Source organism: Ambystoma mexicanum, chromosome 11, assembly GCF_040938575.1.
Source record: "Ambystoma mexicanum isolate Mex_15411 chromosome 11, UKY_AmexF1_1, whole genome shotgun sequence".
Lineage (NCBI taxonomy): Eukaryota > Metazoa > Chordata > Amphibia > Caudata > Ambystomatidae > Ambystoma > Ambystoma mexicanum.
The window spans coordinates 1,389,326,645-1,389,349,022 of record NC_090934.1 but is presented as its reverse complement, the minus strand read 5'-3'; the positions used below and the strand labels follow the sequence as shown (position 1 = coordinate 1,389,349,022).

The window sequence follows — 22,378 nt, the reverse complement described above, 5'->3', positions numbered from 1 at the left end:
CACTTTGAGAGAAAATAGACTAACACCCGAGCGGTGTACCTGACGTGTCCCAATAGAATGGTCATGTAGGGTGCGGCAATTACTGACCATCACGCACACCTGACTTCCATTACACAAGAGCACACTCTGAGCGAGGCAGAGCAGACGAGGAAACAGCAGTTTCAAGATGGCAGTTTAAAATGAGGAGGAAGGCAGCTAAACTGAAGGGGATCACAAGGAGGGAAGTTCCCTTGACCAACAAAAAACCGTTACTTTCACAAAACCTCAAGAATAGAAAGTGTAAGACCAGGAAACCAAGCTGAGGAATCCTGCATTGTGTGTCAGAGGAACCCGGGGCCCTCCTGCATCAGTAATCAAGGCGGGAAGAATCACCAGCCTCCGTGGTACTGTCCTTGGCTCCAACAAGAAAGCAGCGTCAGTGAAATCAACACAGCCCGTGAGTTGGGGAGACCGATACAAGACCGGCCTGTATTGAAGCCAAGGTTGCAAGTGGCAATATTGTATGGCGAGCGCTGGATCTGAGAACATTGAGTGAAATGTGTTTGATAACCAACGCAAGTAAATTTGAACTGCAGATGAGTGATTGAACTTTGAAGCCAAAATGTATGATACCTATGAGTGAGTGGTCCGGCACCACGTGCATGCTCAATCGAAGGTCTCTGTAAGATGTCCAGCTGAGAGTTGACAAAAGTGAAAGAGTGGCAAAGGATTGTGAATAGAAGTGGTCCTGCAACGAGTCAAGCAAAATCCTGTGCACAATTGAAAGTCTTTGATATTGATACGGTGAAGAAAGTTGATGGCATGTAGATAAATTGGTCCCAGCCCGACAGAGGGAGACTGGCTGAAGATTTTGTGTTACAATGGATCTGAGCCCGGCAGAGGGGGATCCGAGGTGAACCGTGTGTCACCCAAGCAATTGGATATGTGGAAATCCTAAGAAAATTGTCTATATGTGAAAAACAAACTTTATGTTAAAGTGGATTTGACCCCGGCAGCGGGGGATCCAAGGTGAACAGTAAATCACCTGAGAAAAGTGTGCGCAGGAGAATCCTGAAAATAAAGGAACTTTGTTATTTGTTTGTTGCATCAAGCCCTCTCAAAGAAGAGACTTTTAAACGGCAAAGAGACTTTGGTGTAGAAAGCCGTGATGTTGGACTTTTGAACTGCACCCGCATGCTAGAGAAGCCAGAGACTGTGCTTAGCTTGTGTGTGCTGCCTTATCCCGTGCTGAAAATGTGGGGAAGATAAACCAATGACTTGAATATCCTGACACATCATTTCTTGAACACTTTTCTTTTGCATAACATTGTTTCCCCCTCTATTTGCATTTAGAGGTAAGGATTGGCAATATGTTTATTAGTACAGGCCCTTTTACTTTGTCAAGACACCACTAGGACTGAGTTATTATTATTTGATGGTTGTAGCTTGCTCCCATCTTTAGATTTAGGATAAGATGGGTGTTTTTCAAACCCAATTGAAGTTCAATAAACACCTTCGAACTGTGGTCACTTGTGTCTGTCTTACTGTTGATACCATGTCTTCCTTACAAAATACAAATCTAAATTCAGATATTCAGCTAAATGCAATGCAGAGCTATACTCAAATGTTCAGCTACATGCAATACAGAGCTGTATTATATTTTGTACAAACAATACAAGCTACACACAGGATATTCAGCTAGATGCCATACAGCTGTATTATGATATTCATCTAAAAACCATACAGACTACACACAGGATATTCAGCTAACTGCAATACAAGGTTGTATTCAGACTATAAGACAAAGCAGTAGTTCACTCCAATATATGCTTTATAGACTATGCCTGCGCATTTGACTCTGTCTCTCAAAATCTATTCTGGGTTAAACTTTTTAAATGGGGAATTGATCCCCTTTTATTGTATTTCATAGAATGTGTATACACTGATACTACAGTCGTCGTTAGAACTGATCAAACAGGACAGGTAACAGAGCCTAATTGAACAAATAAAGGACTTACACAGGTGTGCGTTTTAGCACCCCTGCTCTTCAATTTGTATGTACCGGATGTGGACCAGGTTATATGTGCTTGCCGCAGTTTTCCACCTCGTATTGAGAGTGAGCACGTCCCCTGGTTAGCACATGGCCATGATCCTACTTCGTTGGATTGCACGGCCATTGGCCTTCAGCGTTCATTGAATGCATTACATGAGTATGCAACCAACAATTGCATGCTGATAAATTATAAGAAGACTAAAATTGTGGTCATGGGCTCACAAAGAAAAGGTAAGTCTAATTTCTGGTGGCAGATTGGGAAGGAGCCAATGGAAGTGGTGGCGACCTATATAGATCTGTGAGTTCCTATTACCCTGTGTCCCAATCTCGCCTTCTATGAAAATTACATAGGCAAAAAGTTATGTAAAATTGTCTGCTGTCTGACATCTCATTTTGAGGAAGACTGGCAATAGCAGTAATTCCTTGAAATGTATAAAGCTAGCATTGTTCCTGCAGTGCTCTACAGCATTGAAGCTTTACCCTCAAAATACTTTAAGTGGTTTGATTCCTTTGAGGGGAAACTTCTGCGCTCCATCTTGGGGGAACCACAAGCGGTCCCGGTGGAGGCACTCAGAGGTAAGCTGGGTTTAACTTCACTCAAGGTGCTTTGGCAGTTTAGGCGAAGTAATCTTGGAATCAAGCTCAGATGGGCTTGATCTGGTAACTGTCCCATATCGGGCTTCATCGCCTTGACCACTGAGGCTAGTCGCAAAAATAAGCTGTCTGCCAATCTGAAGGCAACGATGCAGTGGTACTTAAAAGCTATTGGATTATTTCCCCCTGCAGACGAGTATTGTCCTATCTATCTCCGTCAGCTAAAAACAAAAACTGTGGATTGGGATCACTTGATAAATATAAACAGCTTGCATAAGAAAAAGCGATATGTGGACTATGCCAAATCTGGCTTTCTTAGGGGAAGCCCTCTGCAGTATCTTTTAAAGCACTGCTCCTCTTTTATCATATTGTCAGGGGTTATCCTGGATACCTCGCTGTTTGTTTGTTTTTACAGAAATAGATTTTCTACACCGTGTATCATTACCGAGGACGCACTGACACCACCACCCACATACACTACACAGGGCCAATGAGGAGCCCAGCTGCCTTATACAAGACTGACTGCACACAATCATCCCAGGACCCCACAGGGGGCAACCTTCAATGACAACTAGCCTTGATAAAGACCCACGGGTCGAAACACGTGTCGGCTGACCATAACTGGGACCATGAGCCCCCGCAACAAACAAATTGATGAATAAAAACTCTCTCTTTACACTTATCACCAAATGATAAATGGTGTCGAAAATATATTTCTGTAAAAACAAACAAACAGCAAGGTATCCAGGATAACCCCTGACAATACAGAAAAGGAGGTGTGGGCTTCACCTCAAAAACACATCCGGTGACTTTGCATCAAAAAATAAGCACACTATATAAAAAAGTAACAGATCTTAGCAAGCTTGGTTGCAAACCTAGGGCCCCAAGACAGTAATCTCCTCTTTTATCAGACGTTTCTCATGTATACGTGTTGTAATATTTTGCGGTGGTGATGATTGGGGAAGCGGCATATCTCTGGAAAGAGGTTCTCCTGATGTTAGAAAAAAAGCTGCTATAATAACGTATGTTTGAAATGTTTTGTCCTTGTATTGCGTATTTATAACTGTCTAGCAATTGAGCACGATATTGTTAATATGCCGATGAAATTATTTTTTTTTGTTAATCAATGTTTTTAGTCAATTGGAATGTTCTTAATTTATTTTAAGGATTTGATAATTGTGTAACTGAAATGATTTGTATATGTGTTTCTTGTTATAGTACAAAGGTTTGATTAAACTATAAGCACTCAATACAAAAAAAGAATATATTCATCTAAAAGAAATGCAGGGCTACACTCAAATGTTCCTCTAGATTCAATACAAGGCTATATTCTGATATGCAGCTAACAACAATGCAGAGCTATACTCAAAATCTTCAACTCGGTGCAATACAGGGCTTTATTTTGATATCCAGATAAAAGCAATACAGGGCTATATTCAAATATTACGCTAGATGCAATACAAGGCTATATTCTGATATTCAGCTAAACAAATGCAAGGCGTATATTCGGATATTCATTAAAAAGCAATGCAGGGCTACATTCAAATATTCAGCAAGGTGCAATACAGGGCTATATTTTGATACCCTGATGAAAGCAAGACAGGGCTACACTCAAATATTCAGCTAGATGCAATACAAGGCGATATTCTGATATGCATCTAAAATGAATACAAGGCTATATTCACATATTCGGTTAAAACAATACAGGCTACACACAGGATATCAGCTAGGTGCAATACAGGCTGCTCTCCAGTATTCAACTAGATGCAATACAGGCTACACACGGGATATCAGCTAGGTGCAATACAGGCTGCTCTCCAATATTCAGCTAGATGCAATACAGGCTACACACGGGATATCAGCTAGGTGCAATACAGGCTGCTCTCCAATATTCAGATAGGTGCAATACAGGCTACACACAGGATATCAGCTAGGTGCAATACAGGCTGCTCTCCAATATTCAGCTAGGTGCAATACAGGCTACACAAAGGATATCAGCTAGGTGCAATACAGGCTGCTCTCCAATATTCAGCTAGATGCAATACAGGCTACACACAGGATATCAGCTAGGTGCAATACAGGCTGCTTTCCAGTATTCAGATAGGTGCAATACAGGCTACACACAGGATATCAGCTAGGTGCAATACAGGCTGCTCTCCAGTATTCAACTAGGTGCAATACAGGCTACACACAGGATATCAGCTAGGTGCAATACAGGCTGCTCTCCAATATTCAGCTAGGTGCAATACAGGCTATACACAGGATATCAGCTAGGTGCAATACAGGCTGCTCTCCAATATTCAGCTAGGTGCAATACAGGCTACACACAGGATAGTCAATTAGATACAGCACAATGTATACTCAAGATGTGCTGCTAGAAGTGATAGCGGGCTGTCCTTAAATAAGCAGCTTTGTAAAGTATGAATCTAAAAGCAACACAAGATACATTGCAGCATACAGCTAGATGCAGACTAGTCTAGAGCCAGCAAGCTACGACACCTGCGCAAGTCACCTGTCTGTTATCTACCTTCCCATGTTCTTGCCTTACCTTCTACAGATTTGGAATTGGTTCACCTAGCCAGGGATTATATATACTTTTCCATTATTGTTTCCTGGAAGCGTTAAACTTCCACCACTATTTTACACCAAACTTTTCAGTATATGTGCAATTTCAAAAAGGTTCACATGGCACTTGAGAAAATTCCATGTTTGGGATTTGCACCAGGAAACGTGGGTAAAAACAAACACGAATAACACGACGTAGCATTTTGCACCAGGCTCAACATGCACACCCTGCACATGGTACAATCTGTCAATGCACAGGCGTGCATCAAGCGCTGGTGCGCAGCTGAATCATACGCTTTGATGCTGCCGTAAATGTAGCCAGTCCAAATTTGATAACTATTTTAAAAATGTTGTATTACCCCCCCCCCCCCCAAAACATTCGACAGAAGTAGGGCACAAGAGTTGTTGTCGTTCATACCTTGCGGCACAGTCGTGTACGTTGCAGGGCTGGTAACTGGCCTCTTGCAGAGGAACGTGTTGGCACATGGACTCGTTCACCTTAAGTCCCTGGGAGTTGACGCAGTTCCGCTTTCTGAATTGACTTCCGGAATTTCCACAGGTTGCAGAGCACGACTGCCACTCCCCGTCTTGCCATTTATAGTCTGTCAATGAAAAAAGTAGCCAATTGCAGAGTTCCCCCATTTCAAGTACACCAATGTAGTCACTGAATGAAGCATGAAGCCCGATTATTCAATTATTGTTTAAAGAGTTTTCAAGACTTTTTAGGCATACGTGAGTGTACAAAAACATCTACGAAAATGTGAGCCTGGTCGCTCTATTCGAGTAAAAATGAGCACATCATTGGGCAGGAAACCAAACTACTTCTATGATATGATCCATGTGGTGCGCGCAGAATTCCACCAGGAGTAACGCTGCTGTGATTTATGCAGCAACACCAGCTAGTAAGCTTACGATAAGTAAGAAGTTAGGCAGGAAATGTTTTATTTATGTATCGCATTCACAAACCATCTTTCTTGTCAAGTGACCTTAAGCTCAATAATCAGTAAAAGATGCAGCACTTTTCCTGCATTGTGCATTCACATTTGACATCTTTCCCATCATGTGTTGTCAGGCGTAAGGCCACGTAGGCTGACTTAGACGCTGCAGATCTACTCATAGGATATGTGCATCTGTGGGCACGTAGGCTGACTTAGACGCTGCAGATCTACTCATAGGATATGTGCATCTGTGGGCACGTAGGCTGACTTAGACGCTGCAGATCTACTCATAGGATATGTGCATCTGTTGGCACGTAGGCTGACTTAGACGCTGCAGATCTACTCATAGGATATGTGCATCTGTGGGCACGTAGGCTGACTTAGACGCTGCAGATCTACTCATAGGATATGTGCATCTGTGGGCACGTAGGCTGACTTAGACGCTGCAGATCTACTCATAGGATATGTGCATCTGTGGGCACGTAGGCTGACTTAGACGCTGCAGATCTACTCATAGGATATGTGCATCTGTGGGCACGTAGGCTGACTTAGACGCTGCAGATCTACTCATAGGATATGTGCATCTGTGGGCACGTAGGCTGACTTAGATGCTGCAGATCTACTCATAGGATATGTGCATCTGTGCAAAAGGAACTGTTGAATGTGATGATTCGAAAAAATGATGACGTAGGACAGGGGTCTTCAACCTTTGGCTCTCCAGATGGTTTAGACTACAAATCCCAGCAGCCCCTGCCAGCCTGGTCAATGGTAAGGGATCCTGGCAGTGGCAGTCCAAAACATCTGGAGAGCCGTATGTTGCAGACTCCTGACATAGGACAATGTACTTAAGCCATGAGCACCTGTTCAATGGGCTGGAATGGGTGGTAACGGGCCGGGGCCTGAGTTAATACGTTTGAGCCTTTAACGTAGGTCCCAGTGCCATTTCCACCCGTTCCAGCCTGTGGAACGGGTGCTTACGGCTATGAGCCTCCAGGTTTGCAATCCGGAAACCTGGGGTGCTGATTGTCATATTTTTTGTATGAATGAACGGAACTCCTTGCGGCGTCCCGTTCATTCACACAAAAAAAGTACTCAAGATGGCCACCACAGAGTTGATAGACCGGGATCCAAGCAGAGGCCCTGACCCATTTCCATGGCAGCCAGCAGGAAGGTGGGGCGGCAGCAGCTGTGGCATGGGCGCCTACGCCGCTAATGGAATCAAGTAAGTGGGAGTGGGCGGGACAGTAAATGAAGGGCAAGGGAAGGAAGGGTGGGGGCAGATGGCGGGGTGAAGGAAGCAACTGTCACATTCCTCGGAATGAGAGCTTGGATTGTGGGATTCAGTCCGCGATCCGAGCAACCTTATTTGTTGCTTACCCCACTCCCACTGCCAATAGAGTTTAAAACATGTTATTAATGTACACATATTTGTCAGGTTGCTTAGATATCTAGTCCTTGTATCTGTTTTGCCATGGCATTTCTCTATCAATGAACTTGGGCATTTTGCGTCAAGCTTTCAGACAAACTCTGTTGTCAAGCTTTCACACATATACTTTGTTTCCCAATTATCTCTGGGAGTTTCAAGTTCCAGCAGGCAACGATTCTCTGGGTTCTGAGCCTCAGTGTCTCTAGGTCATCTGCCTTCCTGTTCCAGCACACAACCTTTCTTGGTATAATCTGTTTCCTGCAATCCTTTTCTTTGCTATCATTCTCAATATCTTAGGGACCTTTGACTTCAAGTCCCAACATTCAGCTGTTCCCTTTACCCTCCATTTTTGAATGGCTTTAGGGTCTTGGTCTTCAGGCAATTTTTCACTTTACACTCCATTCCTAAATGGTTCTAGCTCTTTCTCAGTGGCTCTTGGTTTGCATGCTGTGTTTCACCTTACGCTCTGCTTATAAAAGAGATCAGGAAGTTGCCTTCAGGTTACATCATTAAGCCATTTTCTTTACACTGTATTACTCAATGGCTCAAGGATCTTGGGTTTTATGCAACATTTGGCTTTACATACCGTTTCTCAACGAGTCCAGGAACTGACCTACAAGTTCCAACGTACAGGGGTTCTCTTTATACTCTGTTTTTCATGGCTCTAGAAACTTGGCCTTCAAGGTCCAACATGCGGTTCTCTTAAGATTTTGGTTTATATAGTGGTTTTATTTAATGAACTTCAAGTTCCAGCATGTAACATTTCTCTTGGCTATCCATCTTAGTGCCTCCAGGGACTTGCTCAGACACTTTGTTTCTCTATGATATGATCTGATATTTTATTTACATCGCGCCCATACACAAGTGTTTCAGGGTGTGACGAGGCAAGGGAGGGGTACAAGGGAGGACAGAAAAACTCTTGACATTGAGAACGTGCAAGTGCAGGGGAGAGGGAAGGGGGAATGTGCAAGGGGCAGGGGGGGGAGTGGAAAGTACTCAACACATGACTTAACAACAACAGGTAGTGTGGCCAGCTGGTGGCAAGTGCAATAATAAGGCACAGACAAACGGTGTCTAATAAGTGCAGGAAGGGGAGGGGACTGTAGGGTTGCATATACAGACCCAATTGCAAGGGTTGCCAGGAGGCAGTGCAGGTATGCGGCTGGGTGGGCAGGAATTTGGGCCCGAGATCAGAGGTAGCCAGTGCCGAAACAGACAGAGGCACAAGGAGCATGCATTCAAGTTGCAGCATGAAGCAGTACCCTTTACAAGTACCCTTTATGTTCCCATTCTCAATGGCTCTTGGAACACTGCCTGCAAGACCACAAGCAGCCTCTCTCACCCTAATAATTTGAAATGCAAGTGTATTGCTTAGACATCTACTCCCTGTCCTGTGGTCTTCCCTATGGCTCACTTCCTCTCCAATGTTGAGCATCCACGAAGCTCTCTAGCCTGGGGTCCACTCACCTCTGTCTCTCTGTCTCCTGCTCCACTCCTTCACGCTCACCTCCCTATCAGTCTTCTCTTCCACTGGCTCCATGAGGGTGCAACGCCTGCCTGTCCAACTCCACCTCACGCTCTTGATCCGCTGCTGCAGGGTCTATTTTTCTGCTTTCTGGGACTGTGCCTCATCTCGCCTCATCTTGCCCTTGCTGTTGCGCGTAGGGTTCAATGTCTGATGTCAGCCGTGTCTCTCTGTTGCACAGCTTGCCCCACTGGATTCTCCAGCATTTACCCTGCATCTTCTGCATCAGAGTTCTGTCAGGACTTCCATTCATATTTTCTCTCTTCACATCTCTGGTTTCTCTGTCCTTTTCTACTAGACTGTAGGCTCAGTCACATGGTCATACACATCAAGGAAAGACTTCCCATTTCATGTTGGTCTTGCTGTTGGAGAGGGTACCTTATGGCAGGAGAAAGAGTTTATGTGACCAATATGTTTACTTATATATGTGATTACTTTTAATGTGCATACCTAGCTAGGAATCAAAAGAGTGCTGTGCAAGGAGGGGGGCACCCCCCGGGGTTATAAGGAGGGTGGAGGGATAGAAGAGGAGCAGGGATGAGTAGATACCAGAGGTACTGGAATTAATCCAAGCCAGACTCAATAGTGAAAGAGACAAAGTGCAAGGCAAAACCCAACTTTATTATCCTCCAAATAAAGCAGGGACAGCATAAAATAATTCACATCTTGAGGCTCCCTGCAAACAAATACAAAACAACTCTTAAAGTATCTTAAATAAGTCAAATATGGCATCATACATCATCACAATTTCACAAATCCTTCAGGAATTGGGGATTGGTTAATGGATGTGGCTACATGTGGATTAAATAGGGGTTAAGCATTTAATTGGGCTAAACCTATCTGATGGCCACACCTGAGACCACCCTTACTGAGATAAAGGTAAAACAACATCACCTTTTTGTTGGGGGATCAGTTGGCTTGGGATTCGATTAGTGGAATTACACTACAAATTTTGATTGGGTGGCTTCGTACTAACCAACCTTGGACACTTGACAGGTCATCAAGATATGAGCTTGACGGTTTGTGTGGAGAGAGAGATGCTCATGGATTGTCCTTTGTTTATTAACGAAGATACCTTCCTTCATCCTCAGGCCATGAGATTTGAGTAATTACTTTGCAGTTGCAAGGTGGCGTATGTCTGTGTGTACTTTCAGGGAGTCTTGCAGGTGTCCAAATTATGCTGGCAGCTAATGAATGGCTAGTGTTCACCAATTATGAGTCACATGTTGGAGGACCGTGAATTAAATGGAATGATCTCTTATTTATTGGGGTTTTAGCTCCTTTTACCATGTTTCGTGTTTTCTGTTTCCATTAGGGGCACTCTTGAGTTAAACCTCATGGAGTTTGGTTGGCTTGCTATTCTAGTGCACCTAGTAAACAAAGGACGGTTGTATGCATATACACTTTTAATGAAGCTGGGAGTATCCTGTGTGTGTCTGAGGAACTGCTATCTCGTGCCTTCACTCCGCCGGTCCGATGCTCCCTATCTCGCTTTAACCTTGGCTCTAATTGGCAGCTACCGCCTGAGCTCTGCAGAGCTCTGTATTTCTGTGTATTCAGCATTTCCAGTTCTCTCAAAATCTGAGGCTATGGCCAAGTTAAAAGCATGCAGTAGTGTCCATTTTACAGAAGATGGCTGCCCAATTATACCCTGTTTTCTATGTTTGTGAGCTATACTCGTGTGATATTCATGTTGTAGTCACCATAAACATTGGTTATTTAGTGTTCTTCATGTCTAGTGGTTGCTATGCTAATATTTTTCATGTCTAAATGCAGGTTTGACCTAGTGTGTGTGTTCTTCATCTGGAGTGCATATCTAGTTTGTGTCTAATGCATGTGCCTATTAGTGTTGCAACTTTAGCATGACTGCCTTTGCCATCTTGAGCTTAGATTGTCTCTTTGTCTTGTTGTACCTGTCTGGGATAAGGGCGGTATGGTTGTCTTAGTGAGTAATGTTTCTCACCTTTGCAATATTGAATCAGGGCAGGACAGAAGCTATGGATGACGTATACATCTGCCTCTCAACACCAATCTTGCTGAAACCTGGTGCATCAAGCCCATCCTCCCCACCCATCTCCCTCTTCCCTAGCCTCTTCCAATGCACAGCACGCCCCTGCATCCTCCTTTCTCTACACTCCTCCTCCCACCCCATGCTGTGTGTTCCATGGGCGACGCCACCACCACCTGCAGATTTCCGACCTGCCTTCCCATTCAGGAATTTCAAAATATTCATACACACACACGCACCCCACACACACACAAATATATACACACCCACCCTACACATACCCCTCTCCAGACCGCCCCCTTATCTCAATGTCTTCGCCGCCGTCAGCCCCACTTCGTGGATGCGCGGTAAGCGTATGTGTTGTTCCCTGACAGGCTGCTGTTCAGTGGAAGTGACCTGTCGGGACATTTTCTTGCCAAAATTGGCCAGACCGAGTTTTTCGGCCAAGTAAAGCAGGGTTTTGGTTGTGACTGCCTTGTTGGTCTTGTGGGCTGTTTTGAACATAACAGGTGATTTAAGGGGTAGCCAGTGCAGATCCTTGAGGATGGGGGTGATGTGGTTTAATTTTCTTAGTGGCCCAACAATATTTGCCACTATATCGTTGGGCAATTACCAGGGCTTGGACATCTGTTCTGAAACTCAGGGATGGAATGAAAGGCTTGATTTTTTGGAGGAGCGCACGCTTCTACCATGCTGCTTGGATCTTCTTGCTGATGTTTGTTTTAAATGAAAGGTCACAGTCAATGGTAAAGCTGAGAGATTTTGTATTGGGTGAAAGTTGAGGTGGGAATCTGTCGAGCGTGATGTCAGTCAGCCAATTCTGGACATGGGCATGCTGTTGACATTCAGACCTGTATGAGGGACAGACAGTGCTTTAGTCTATGGATGTCACTGATGCAACTGATCTTTAGGAAACGTTGTGTGTCGACATCATGTTGGCGTATCTTGATATCAGTGTTGGGGATGAGTTCTCCAAAGTTTCCATGACGAAGTTGAAGATGACAGTGGTCAGGATGGAGCCTTGTGGAAATCTGCTGGTTACGTAGTTTCTGTAGGATCTGTTGGGGCCCATCTGGATGAGTTGGTCTTTGCTGGAGAGGTATGACCTGAACCACTGCAGGACTATTCTGACAAAGTTCATATGCATGGTTTAGATTTTGAGGAGGGCTTCATGGTCTATGGTAATGAAAGTGGTGGAACGTTAGAAGAGAACAAGTAAGCAGGGGATCTTTTTGTTCAGGATCTGTAGAGCATCATCAATAACTTCGACGTTGGCGGTCTCTGTGCTGCATCCTGGTCAGAAACTGGATTGGAAGTCCTGTAGGAAATAGTGCTGAGTGGTACTTTCATGCACCTGGATGGTGAAAGCCTTCTGAATCACTTTGCTGAGGAAGGGTAGATGTGTGAAGGGGTGAATGTTGACCAGGTGAAGTGATGATTTCCTCAGCAGGGGGAGGATCTGTACCATTTTCAGTGCATTCGGGAAGGCGCCTTGTGTATGGGATATGTTGAGAATTGGTGTAAGTGCTTTACCTTTGATGATCTTCACATTTGGTGTGATATGTGAAGACACACATTCTGCAAATGCGATACCATGACCTGCTAGAATTCACACTCATATGTAACGTAGCTTAGGCCAGACAAAGCCCGTTAGTCGAATGTAGCGCACAGAAGCTATTCATATGATTTACACCTGGTCAACTGTGTAACAAAAGATATTTAGAGTTGCAATTGTAGTGCTTCAAACAACTGGAAGCATTCCAAGCACGTTGGGTGCTTACAGGCCTAGAAATCTGCCTCTTAGTTACTTTTCCTTTATGAATATATGTAATCATCTAGAAGCTTGATGGCTTATACATATATATGTAAGCATATGTATTTAGTTATGCATAGAATCCTATTGCTTTCACTTTGAACCAGCAAAGCATGCGGGCAAATTCAATGTTATTCCCTGAATGAACAAAAGCTAAGAAACAGCAATCTGCCAGGGCAGTGTGTAAGACCTTCATTTTTACCCAGCACCTGTTCCTGCCTTGTGATAGCTGATGACATGTCTAGACGTCCAGATAATCAAGCTACAGTTTGATTTGATGTAGCAACGATGTCACTTGGAGCATCTTGTCTCTGAAGCTCTGCAACTTCGTACAAGAGACTGATAACGGGTGAGCAGACACATTAGGTACCTTGAGTACAACTGATAAAAACGCCAGACATGGCAATTGGCCCTTTGCAGTTTAGTGCTAATGAGGGTTGTCTTAGTAGGGTGTTTACATACATCAAACCATTTGATGTTTGATGTATGTCAGACTTTAATGCCAGAAACCATAGTTGTGCATCAGATGTTGAGAAGCCGCCCACCAAGTGACCTGTATGTTTATGATGAGGGGATCTCTATCTGGCCCTATATAAACTCCATGCAGAGTTTTTTGGGGGTCTGGCAAATCAGATGGGGTAAGCAGAAGAGTTGCTGCCACACAGAGCTGTCTAGACAATGACGGACAGAGGGTGCCCAGCTTCCTATTGAAGTGTGCACCTTGTTTGATGGGGATAACTGAATTAGAACTGTGCTAACTGCTGCTCTTGCGTTTCTTCTTTATTTTCAGATGGGTGACTAATTCATTGATATAATGGGCCTCATTACATGGTAGGAGGTAACAATGCCACTATTAGCGGCATGGCTACTCCCTTACCGCATACCGGGTCCGGGTAGGCGGTATGGGGACTTACCAGGTCATTCTGACCCTGGAGGACCCGGTAAGTCCCCATGCCAAATACCATTCCCCATTCCCATTCGAGCCCCCATAGGGCTCAATGGGAATGGGATAGGAGCTAATAACGGTACCGCAATTTGCGGTACCGTTATTAGCTCTGAAGTCCCTTAGTGGGTCCCGTCGTTAACACCTGGTCAGACCAGGCGTTAAGGACGGGACCCGCTGAGGGACCTTGTAGTAGGGCGCTAAGGGATTACTGGCACCGGTGCCGGTAATCCCTTAGCGCCTACCGTGTAATGAGGCCCAATGTGTTTTCATTTCCGTTTTTCATTTCTTTCCATGATGCTAAAATGGTAGTCTTTCTAGGTAATAATGCACTGGATAATATGTTTTTTTCATGCATTTCATGATGCTTAAACGCTGCTTGATTTCAGTTAGGTAATTAATGAACTGGGTAGGGTGTTTGTATACTTGCATTTCATATAATTGTGGTTTCTCTGATACATGCTGGTATTTTGAGAATTAGAGTTCAACATACGAACTGCACCTCTTCAGAGGTAGTCGTCCTTTTCTCTCCTTCGCCCAGAAGCTCTCTCTCTCCAGAGCTCTGGTTCTCTCCAGGCATGACTACTGCAACAGCCTCTTTCTAAATCTGCCTGCTTCTACTCTCCTCCTCTGCAACGCATCCAGAACAGGACTGCAAGTCTTGTCCTTGGCCTCAAGCCCAGGGATCGTATCTCTTCAGCCCTAAAATCTCTCCATTGGCTCCAAGTGGCTGCAAGGATCAAGTTCAAGACCCTCTGCATTGTCCAAAAGGCCTTTTATAAAGTTCTTCGCTCCTCAACCTCCAACTCCTTGAGGGTCAGTCGCTTTTCCAAGCAACGAGTTGGGGCAAGATCTCTCTTTTCAGCTGGAGCCTCCCACTGGAACAGCCTCCCTGCCTATCTGAAACTTGAGCAGAACCATCTCTGGTTCCGGAAGCATCTCAAGACTTTCCTCTTTGCTTCTGCCTTCTCTCTTCCTATTCCCTGCTGATCCCCTGTCTGATACTGCACTGGTCACGTGGCTACCCTGTGAACCACGGGCACAGGTTCCTGCCCTCCCAGCTGCACACCTGCATTGCCACCTGGCTACCCTGCACTTGTGTCTGTATCTGTATCGCTACAGTCCCCCTACCTGCACTTATCTGACACGTGTTGTCTGCACCTAACCTTGCACTGCCACCTGCTGGCTCCACTACTTGTTCTTTGAGGTTTGATCCTGTGTCTTGCACTCGCTCCTCCACATGTTCCCCTCCTCCTGCACTTGTGGGATATCAGTGTCACTAGGCCTAGTAAGATCGTTGTCTTGTCCTCCCTTTGTTTCCCCTCCCTTGCCTCGTCGTGCCTTGAGACACTTGTGTATAGGCGCATTATAAATACCATATCATATCATATATCATTTAATTTTTCTTTGAAGTTGGTTGATTTTGAGGCATGAAAAGAGCTTTTGAGCTTTTCTTAGAAAGATTTGAGAGTTATACCCGTGAGGGGATGAACAGTGCTTTATTGGGTTTTTGAAGACTGTAATCGTTGGGTAATTAGAACTAAATGATCAAGAGCAAGACTGTATTGAGGACTGTTTTATATTAGTTTTTGTGTATTAAATTCTATTTTACATATAAAATTAGTCATTCCTGACTCAAGTGCCTGGAGACATTATGCTGTGTTAAAGTATTACTTTCTGTTTTGTACTTCACTATCCCTTTGTTATGAAATCTGTGCTAAGCGATCATGAGCGGTTTGCACAGCCATTGAGTGTATGAGGTAACACTGCACCTAATGAGGGGTTGTATGTATGTGCTGGAGGGATGGCTTCGGGCTCCTACGAGGTGAAAAAACAAACCTACTCCCTCTCACATTTCTCCCATTGCAGCAGAGCACATATTGGTGTTGTTATCAGACGGGAAGAGACGTCTTCAGAGTTCTGATCCAACGACCATTGCTACCGCGAGAAAAGGATGCTAGGCCCCCTACTGCCAGCTCCCTTAGCATGTACAAAATAACCAGTTGGGTGTCGTGAGTGTTTTAGAAATGTTAGCTAACATAACATTGACATGAGTGAATTAAAGATTTCTGAAGGACACAATGAGAGGGTGAGCCAATGGAGAGCCTGTTAGAGGCAGAAGACTACAGTTATGTTAATGTGGGTACCAGAGTGCTCCCTTACATTTACATACGATGCATGTGTTATGCCAATAGTTTCACATGATGCTGAGTATATAGCTTCAACTGTCAGGGTTGCAGGTTCACATGTTGTGAGATAATATTATTTGCAGACACGTTGAGCATATGTTAGGCATGTCAGAGTAGAACAACAGATGTGTTTCAGGTTGTGTGGCAGAAATGCCAATTTCTCATTTTCACGATTCTCTAAAAATTGGCAAAATGTCCCAGTGTACTTTGCTAATTGTTTTGGGGGCGGATGGTGTTCACGGCAGGCTTGGACTGGCCTATTGGACAATAGGCCCAGGGCCGAACCAAAAAGGCAAAATGCTTGTGTGGGCCCGTTTTATTGGTCAAAGTGGGCCACCTTCTTAGCCAATGTGGGCCAGTTTGATGAGTTTATTTATTTATTTGGAATTGTATAGCGCACTATAGCCCAGGGGCATCGAGGCGATGTCACAGGCAAATACTTGAGGGCTTGATTAAGGGTTACAAAAGAGCCACCCAAAAATGTTCTTAGTTACAGGATAAAACAGATATTACAGGTATTATAAACAGTTATCACATGGCACAGAGGAGGAGAAAGCGGTCACAGGTGTTACAACAGCTTGGGGGTCTGGCTAAAGAGTAGGTTACCCGGTACAGGTTCATTAGGAGTCAGACATATAGCTGGGTTTTAATTGCTTTTCAGAAGGCAAAGTGCGAGTCAATGAGCCTGATGTGGGGTGGTTAGGCATTCCAGTGTGAAGTAGCCAAGGAGGGGAAGCTCGTCCCACCTGCACGCAGTCTCTGGGTTTTAGCCATGGAGATCCTATTGGCGTAGGCTGTCCTGGTGGGCCTGGTTGAGGTGGACTTAGTTATTCTTTGGACGAGGTAGGGGGGGCCAGGGCATGAAGGCGTTTATGTGTGAGGGCAAGAATTTTAAAAACAATTCTCTCTTTAACGGGGAACCAATGAACTTGCTTACACACCTGGGAGATGTGGTCCCTCTTGGAGATCCCAGTGGCTGCCCTGAGGGCAGTATTTTGTACCAGTTGCAATTTGGCAATATTCTTGCTAGAGGTCCCTACAAACAGGGCGTTGCAATAATCCAAGCGTGACCCTATTGTTGCCCAAGCAATGGTAAGGTAATTCAATTGTCAATTGGGAGAGGAATGGCCTGGCTCCATTGACCAATAAAATGGAACCGAGACTGCACTGTTGGATTTGAAATCATATATCATGGGTCTTATCGATGAAGGCAATACAGTTCTGCTGCTAGTTTTATACCTGTCTGCCGCGTTTGATTTAGTTGATCATCAACTCTTGGCAGACAGGCTGATCTCAATTGGCAAATGCTCCACAAAAGCATCAGCATGGTGTAAATCTTTTCTAGGTCCACGGAACATGAAGGTGACCAAGGACAATGCTCACTCCATTGCCTTTATATTACTTTGTGGCGTCCCGCAGGGTTCATGTCTTTCACCTTTGCTTTTTAATATTTACTCACGTCTTCTCTGTGCTCTTCTGTCTGCTATGGGCATTTATTTTGCCAATTATGCTGACGATACGCAGATTGTTATTAAACTCACTGGTGAATACCAAAAAGACCTAGAGCGCATTAATCACATCTTTTCTGAAATTCAGAAGTGGATGGCGTTAAACTCTTTGGCCCTCAACAACGCCAAAACTGAGTTGCTGATTTTGGGCACCCTGCAGAGGTTAAAGATATAAAATATGATAACTTTTTGATTGGTCAACACGTTATTCATATATCGAAATCTGTAAAAACCTTAGGGGTTTTTTTTGACCCTCAACTGTCCTTTAAGGCGACAGACTAGTTATCTTAAATCCTCTTGCCAGTACTATATCCAGCTCTTGTGGCAGATACGCCCATATTTATCCAAAGACAATCTCGCACTGATCGCAGCTGCGATTGTGAATTGTAAACTGGACTACTGTAACACTCTCTTGATTGGTACTTCTCAGGCCAACCTCAAGACGTTGCAGGTGATTCAGAATAGTGCAGTACGAGCTGTAATGGGACTTAAGCGTAATATGCATGTTTCTGAGGCAAGGCAAAGCTTCATTGGCTGCCGGTTCAACATCGGCTACATCACAAAGGGTTGACCCTTGTGTATAAATGCCTGTACTGTAAAGCTCCATCATACCTCACTGCTAGGATAAAAAAGAAACCGGTTGGTCGTTTATTACACTCTAGTAATAACACTACTTTAGTCCAACCACAGCCCACTCTGAAGAAATTTGGGGGTACAGGTTTTGATTCCTGGGCTCCTGCTCTATGGAATTCTATGCACAAATATCTTGTGGATAGCAGTTCTTTGAGTATTTTTAAGAAAAAACTAAAAACCTTCCTGTTTGATATAGGTAAAGTTTAAGTATTTTCTTTCTTATACAATCTGAGTATTTGTCCCTGTATTCCAACCGTACGTATTTTACATGTCTTTTGTTGGTGGACTACTTGATGAATACCTGTCTTTCTTTTGTGCTCTTATGCTTCTTCCTTCTGAATCCATCTTTCTTTTTATGTTATTTGTCATCTGTCTTTTCTTTCTCCTGTGTGCGCCCTGAGGCCTTCGGGTTAGTGGCACAATACAAGAACATAGATAGATAGATAGATAGATAGATAGATAGATAGATAGATAGATAGATAGATAGATAGATAGATAGATAGACATTGAGCAGTTTAGAGTAGTACGCTGAAGACGATGCAACAGAATTAACCTGTCTATCCATTTTAGGATTAGAGTCAAGATATATGCCCATGGTCTTGACGGTTTGAGACACCATGTAGGGGGCTTTTGCTGCTTGTTTAGTGCCACAAACGCAAGCACAGGCGGCATCCATTTCACAAAATGGATGCCCCCTAGTGCTTGCAATTTTAAAGTTTGAGCTTCATTTGCTCGAAACTTTGCATAGGGACTTAAAAAAATATATATTTTAGGTATTTGTTTTATTATTGGCCATCCTTTTGGCCAATAATATTTCTGAACAAACTATTCCTTTAATAGTAAAAGAGCTGTACTGTTTTCCCAGTTTGCAGAGGGTGGCAGGGGATCCAATTAGGAGTAGTTCCGTTTTCTCCATGTTTAGGCAGAGCCAATTCTCTGCCATCCAGGATTGGATAGTAGAGTAGATGGAGTTGAGGGTGTTCATGTCGGTCTGGTAATCTCCAGAGAGTGGGATAAGCACCTGGGTGTCATCTGCGCAATCGGTGTATGAGATGCCCAGGGCATCCAGCAGGGTGAACAGCGGACTCGTGAATAGGTTATATATGGTGGGAGCAATGCAGGAGTCCTGTGGGACTCCGCACTTGAGGAGACTGGGGGTGGCAGAGGCAGAGTCAGAAAAGACTTTCATAGCCCTGTCATGTAGAAATGAGGCAATCCAAGAACAAACCTTGGGGGAGAAGTTAGCCGTGGTGGTGAGATGGTGGCAAAGTGTCTTGTGATCCACCAAGTCAAAGGCAGTGGATAGATCAAGGAGCAGTAGGAGCGCAGGTTTGCCTGTGTCATGGAGGTCATCAAATTGATTTTTCAAGTCGAGAAGAGCCGTTTCAGGGCCATGGCGTGGACGGAAGCCATGCCGCAGTCCAAGGAGACCGTTGTCTTCGAGGAACTTTTGGACTTGCAGGTAGCTGCTTTGTCCAAAAGTTTTAGTAAAAGGGGAACAGACGTGATTGGTCTGTAATTCCCTGGGACAGAGGGGTCAAGTGAAGGTTTCTTAAGGAGAGGGCATACCCAGGCTTCCTTAAGGCTAGTCGGGATGTGGCCAGACTGGAAGGACGCATTGATAAAGGCGGTGAGGAAGAGGGCAAGGGTAGGTGCGAAGTCCTTGATGAGCTGGGCAGGACAGGCGTCCCCCTTGCAGTTAAATGGTTTAATTGCATTGAGAAGGCCGATGACTTCAAGTTCGCTCATGTCCTTGAATTCAAAGGGTGGTTATTCATTCCCAGCGGTAACTGTAACAGTGGACGGGTTACAGTGAAGGTTAGTTAACAGGTGGGTGAGAGCCTCTTGATGGGTCATAATTTTAGCTTGCAAGGTGTTAAGTTTATCCAACATGGCCATTTGGATGTTTTTACACCAGCTTGTATCTTTAGAGAGAGTGGGCGGCAACAGGGCAGGGTTTTCCAGTTCTCTAAAGATGGCAAAATTGTCTTTAGTCCTTGATTTTGCATTTGCTATCCTAACGTTAAATGAGGCCTTTAGCCTTAATTATAGCAGATTTGTACTCGTTGGAGATAGCCTTGAGTTGCTTCACTGTGCAGCAAATCTTTTTGACCAGTGTGGCTAAATAAATTGTCCTTAAAATGCACAATTTGCATCACATTTTATCATAAACCTCACCCTTTGGTCCTATTCAAACAGTATCACATTAGTAATTTATAGTCATTTGCAACTGTGGGCATCTTTTTCATTGGTGCCCGAAGACAATTTTATGGCCCAGTCCGACCGTGGTTCACGGTGGACCTTTAAGCTGAAATCCATTCAGACCTAGATCTGTGCAATCGGGGCTTTGAATGATTCCTTTTCCTGCAAGCTAGAAACAATATCCTGCTTCTGAGATGGGAATAACTCCCACAAACGCTGCAAGGAATTGGCTCCCCACTTGGTACTGTTGAATAAAACCAGACTGGGATCTTCTCTAACCTTTTCACTCCTGTTCACAGAAACATTCGGCAGACAGCATTTGCCATTAACATCTCTTCCCAAATCACCACGAAGGTGGGAGAGTTGCAGTTGCTGAATCTCATATAATTCAGGAGATTCTGGCTCAGTCCGAACTTGATCTCTAAGGCCTGCTGGGTATTCTGGCTCAGTCTGAACTTGATCTCTAAGGCCTGCTGGGTATTCTGGCTCAGTCTGAACTTGATCTCTAAGGCCTGCTGGGTATTCTGGCTCAGTCTCAACTAGCTCACTCAGGCCTACCGGGTACCCCAAACACATTTCCAGAATCAATATGGAGTGGCTTTTTCTGCAGTACTTACTCAATTTTAGCATTTCATCGTTCTGCGCATAGCTGTTGCGTACCCAAGAACTATAAAGAGGTTAATGTTACTAACCTGTGACCTTAAGTTTCTAAATCTTCCCATGCCAGGCAGCACATGCAAACTGATGTGTCCAACCAGACAGTTCTTATTCAGGTATTTTATGAAGAGCAGGTAAACATTCATCTTTTGCTGGTCAGATAGCACAGCGAGCTAAGCGCTTGCCCCTGATATCTGTGTGCAGCTCCCAGCAGGGTCAAATCAGCCTTTCATCCTTCCAAGGTCAATAAAAATGAGTACCACTCTGTGGGATAATAATGTCTTCTGTTATTTGAGCGCTCTGAGACCTAGGGGTGTGTAGCGCTATATGAGAAATAAATTATTACTATTATTCAGGATGTTAAAATAATTTATTTTTATGATCAATTCTTTTGCAATGTTTGTAATATGTGAACATTTCTAATGCTGTAAAATTGCATAATTTCCGGGGGTTTGCTCATTATGAACGAACCCCGGCACCCCGCCAGAGTATCCGCCAAAAGAGATCAAACATAGGTACATCTGATGCCACAAAGAAGGACCTTCTCAACACATCAGGAACTTTTTCAGGGCACACGTGTTGTCAGAAAAAAAGATATTTGTAAAAATGCACACACTGCGGCCAAGGGTAGATAGCCACAGGGGTAAAGTGTTGGTGTAGAGAAGGAGCTACGTACCCCCACCTCAATCACCTCGCCCATAGTGCCTATATGTTGGGAGCCAGAGGATCTGACACGTGCAGTACCAGTGAAAATATCGATACCTAGGAGGAGCTGGGAAGCAAGATTCCCGTTGAGAAAACCATACCTGCATATGAGACAGTATGATGGTTGTTTGAAGGAAATTCCGGAAGAAACAGGAAGGTTGAATGACGAAGATGAATGGTGACGTCACATGAAACTAGACTGACATGTATAGAAGAGATGCACAGACTACAGAACGCTGTTATTCTATAAAGCATCAAGAAAGTATTGAAGATAAGAGACATTTTAGGATCAAGAGGAGAAGCTTATGTTACAAAAAACGTTGAAGATATTAAGTCATTTTACACGTGCAAAGGATCGCAGGCAGACAAATTATTCTTGAGGCTAGCTTATAGTGAATAGATTGTGGCATGCGCCAACATTTACATATATATTGGAGTCAGTAAAGAAGGGATGTTTCCACTATGTATAATAGCAGAGCTGAGCAAAGGAAGGCCTTCTTTTTCTAGTGTGTCACAGATAGAAAACAAACAAATTAAAAGCGAATCTCATAAAGGAGAGGCTGTATGAGCCAAGAAGCCAAGGCCATATCAGGCTGGGGTGAGCAGACATTGGATACAAATCGTGTGAAAGAATGAAGGT

The 22,378-nt window shown here is 44.1% G+C and overlaps 1 protein-coding gene across 2 annotated transcripts in view; it reads right to left on the bottom strand.

Moving 5' to 3' along the window:
* ADAMTSL3 (ADAMTS like 3) overlaps window positions 1–22,378 on the bottom strand; it is a 1,638,295-nt gene that overhangs the window by 95,818 nt on the left and 1,520,099 nt on the right. For both annotated transcript variants that reach the window (XM_069625001.1, XM_069625002.1), the window contains one exon: window positions 5,610–5,793. In XM_069625001.1, the coding sequence (XP_069481102.1) occupies window positions 5,610–5,793 (184 nt within the window). The remainder of the gene's footprint in view (window positions 1–5,609; window positions 5,794–22,378) is intronic.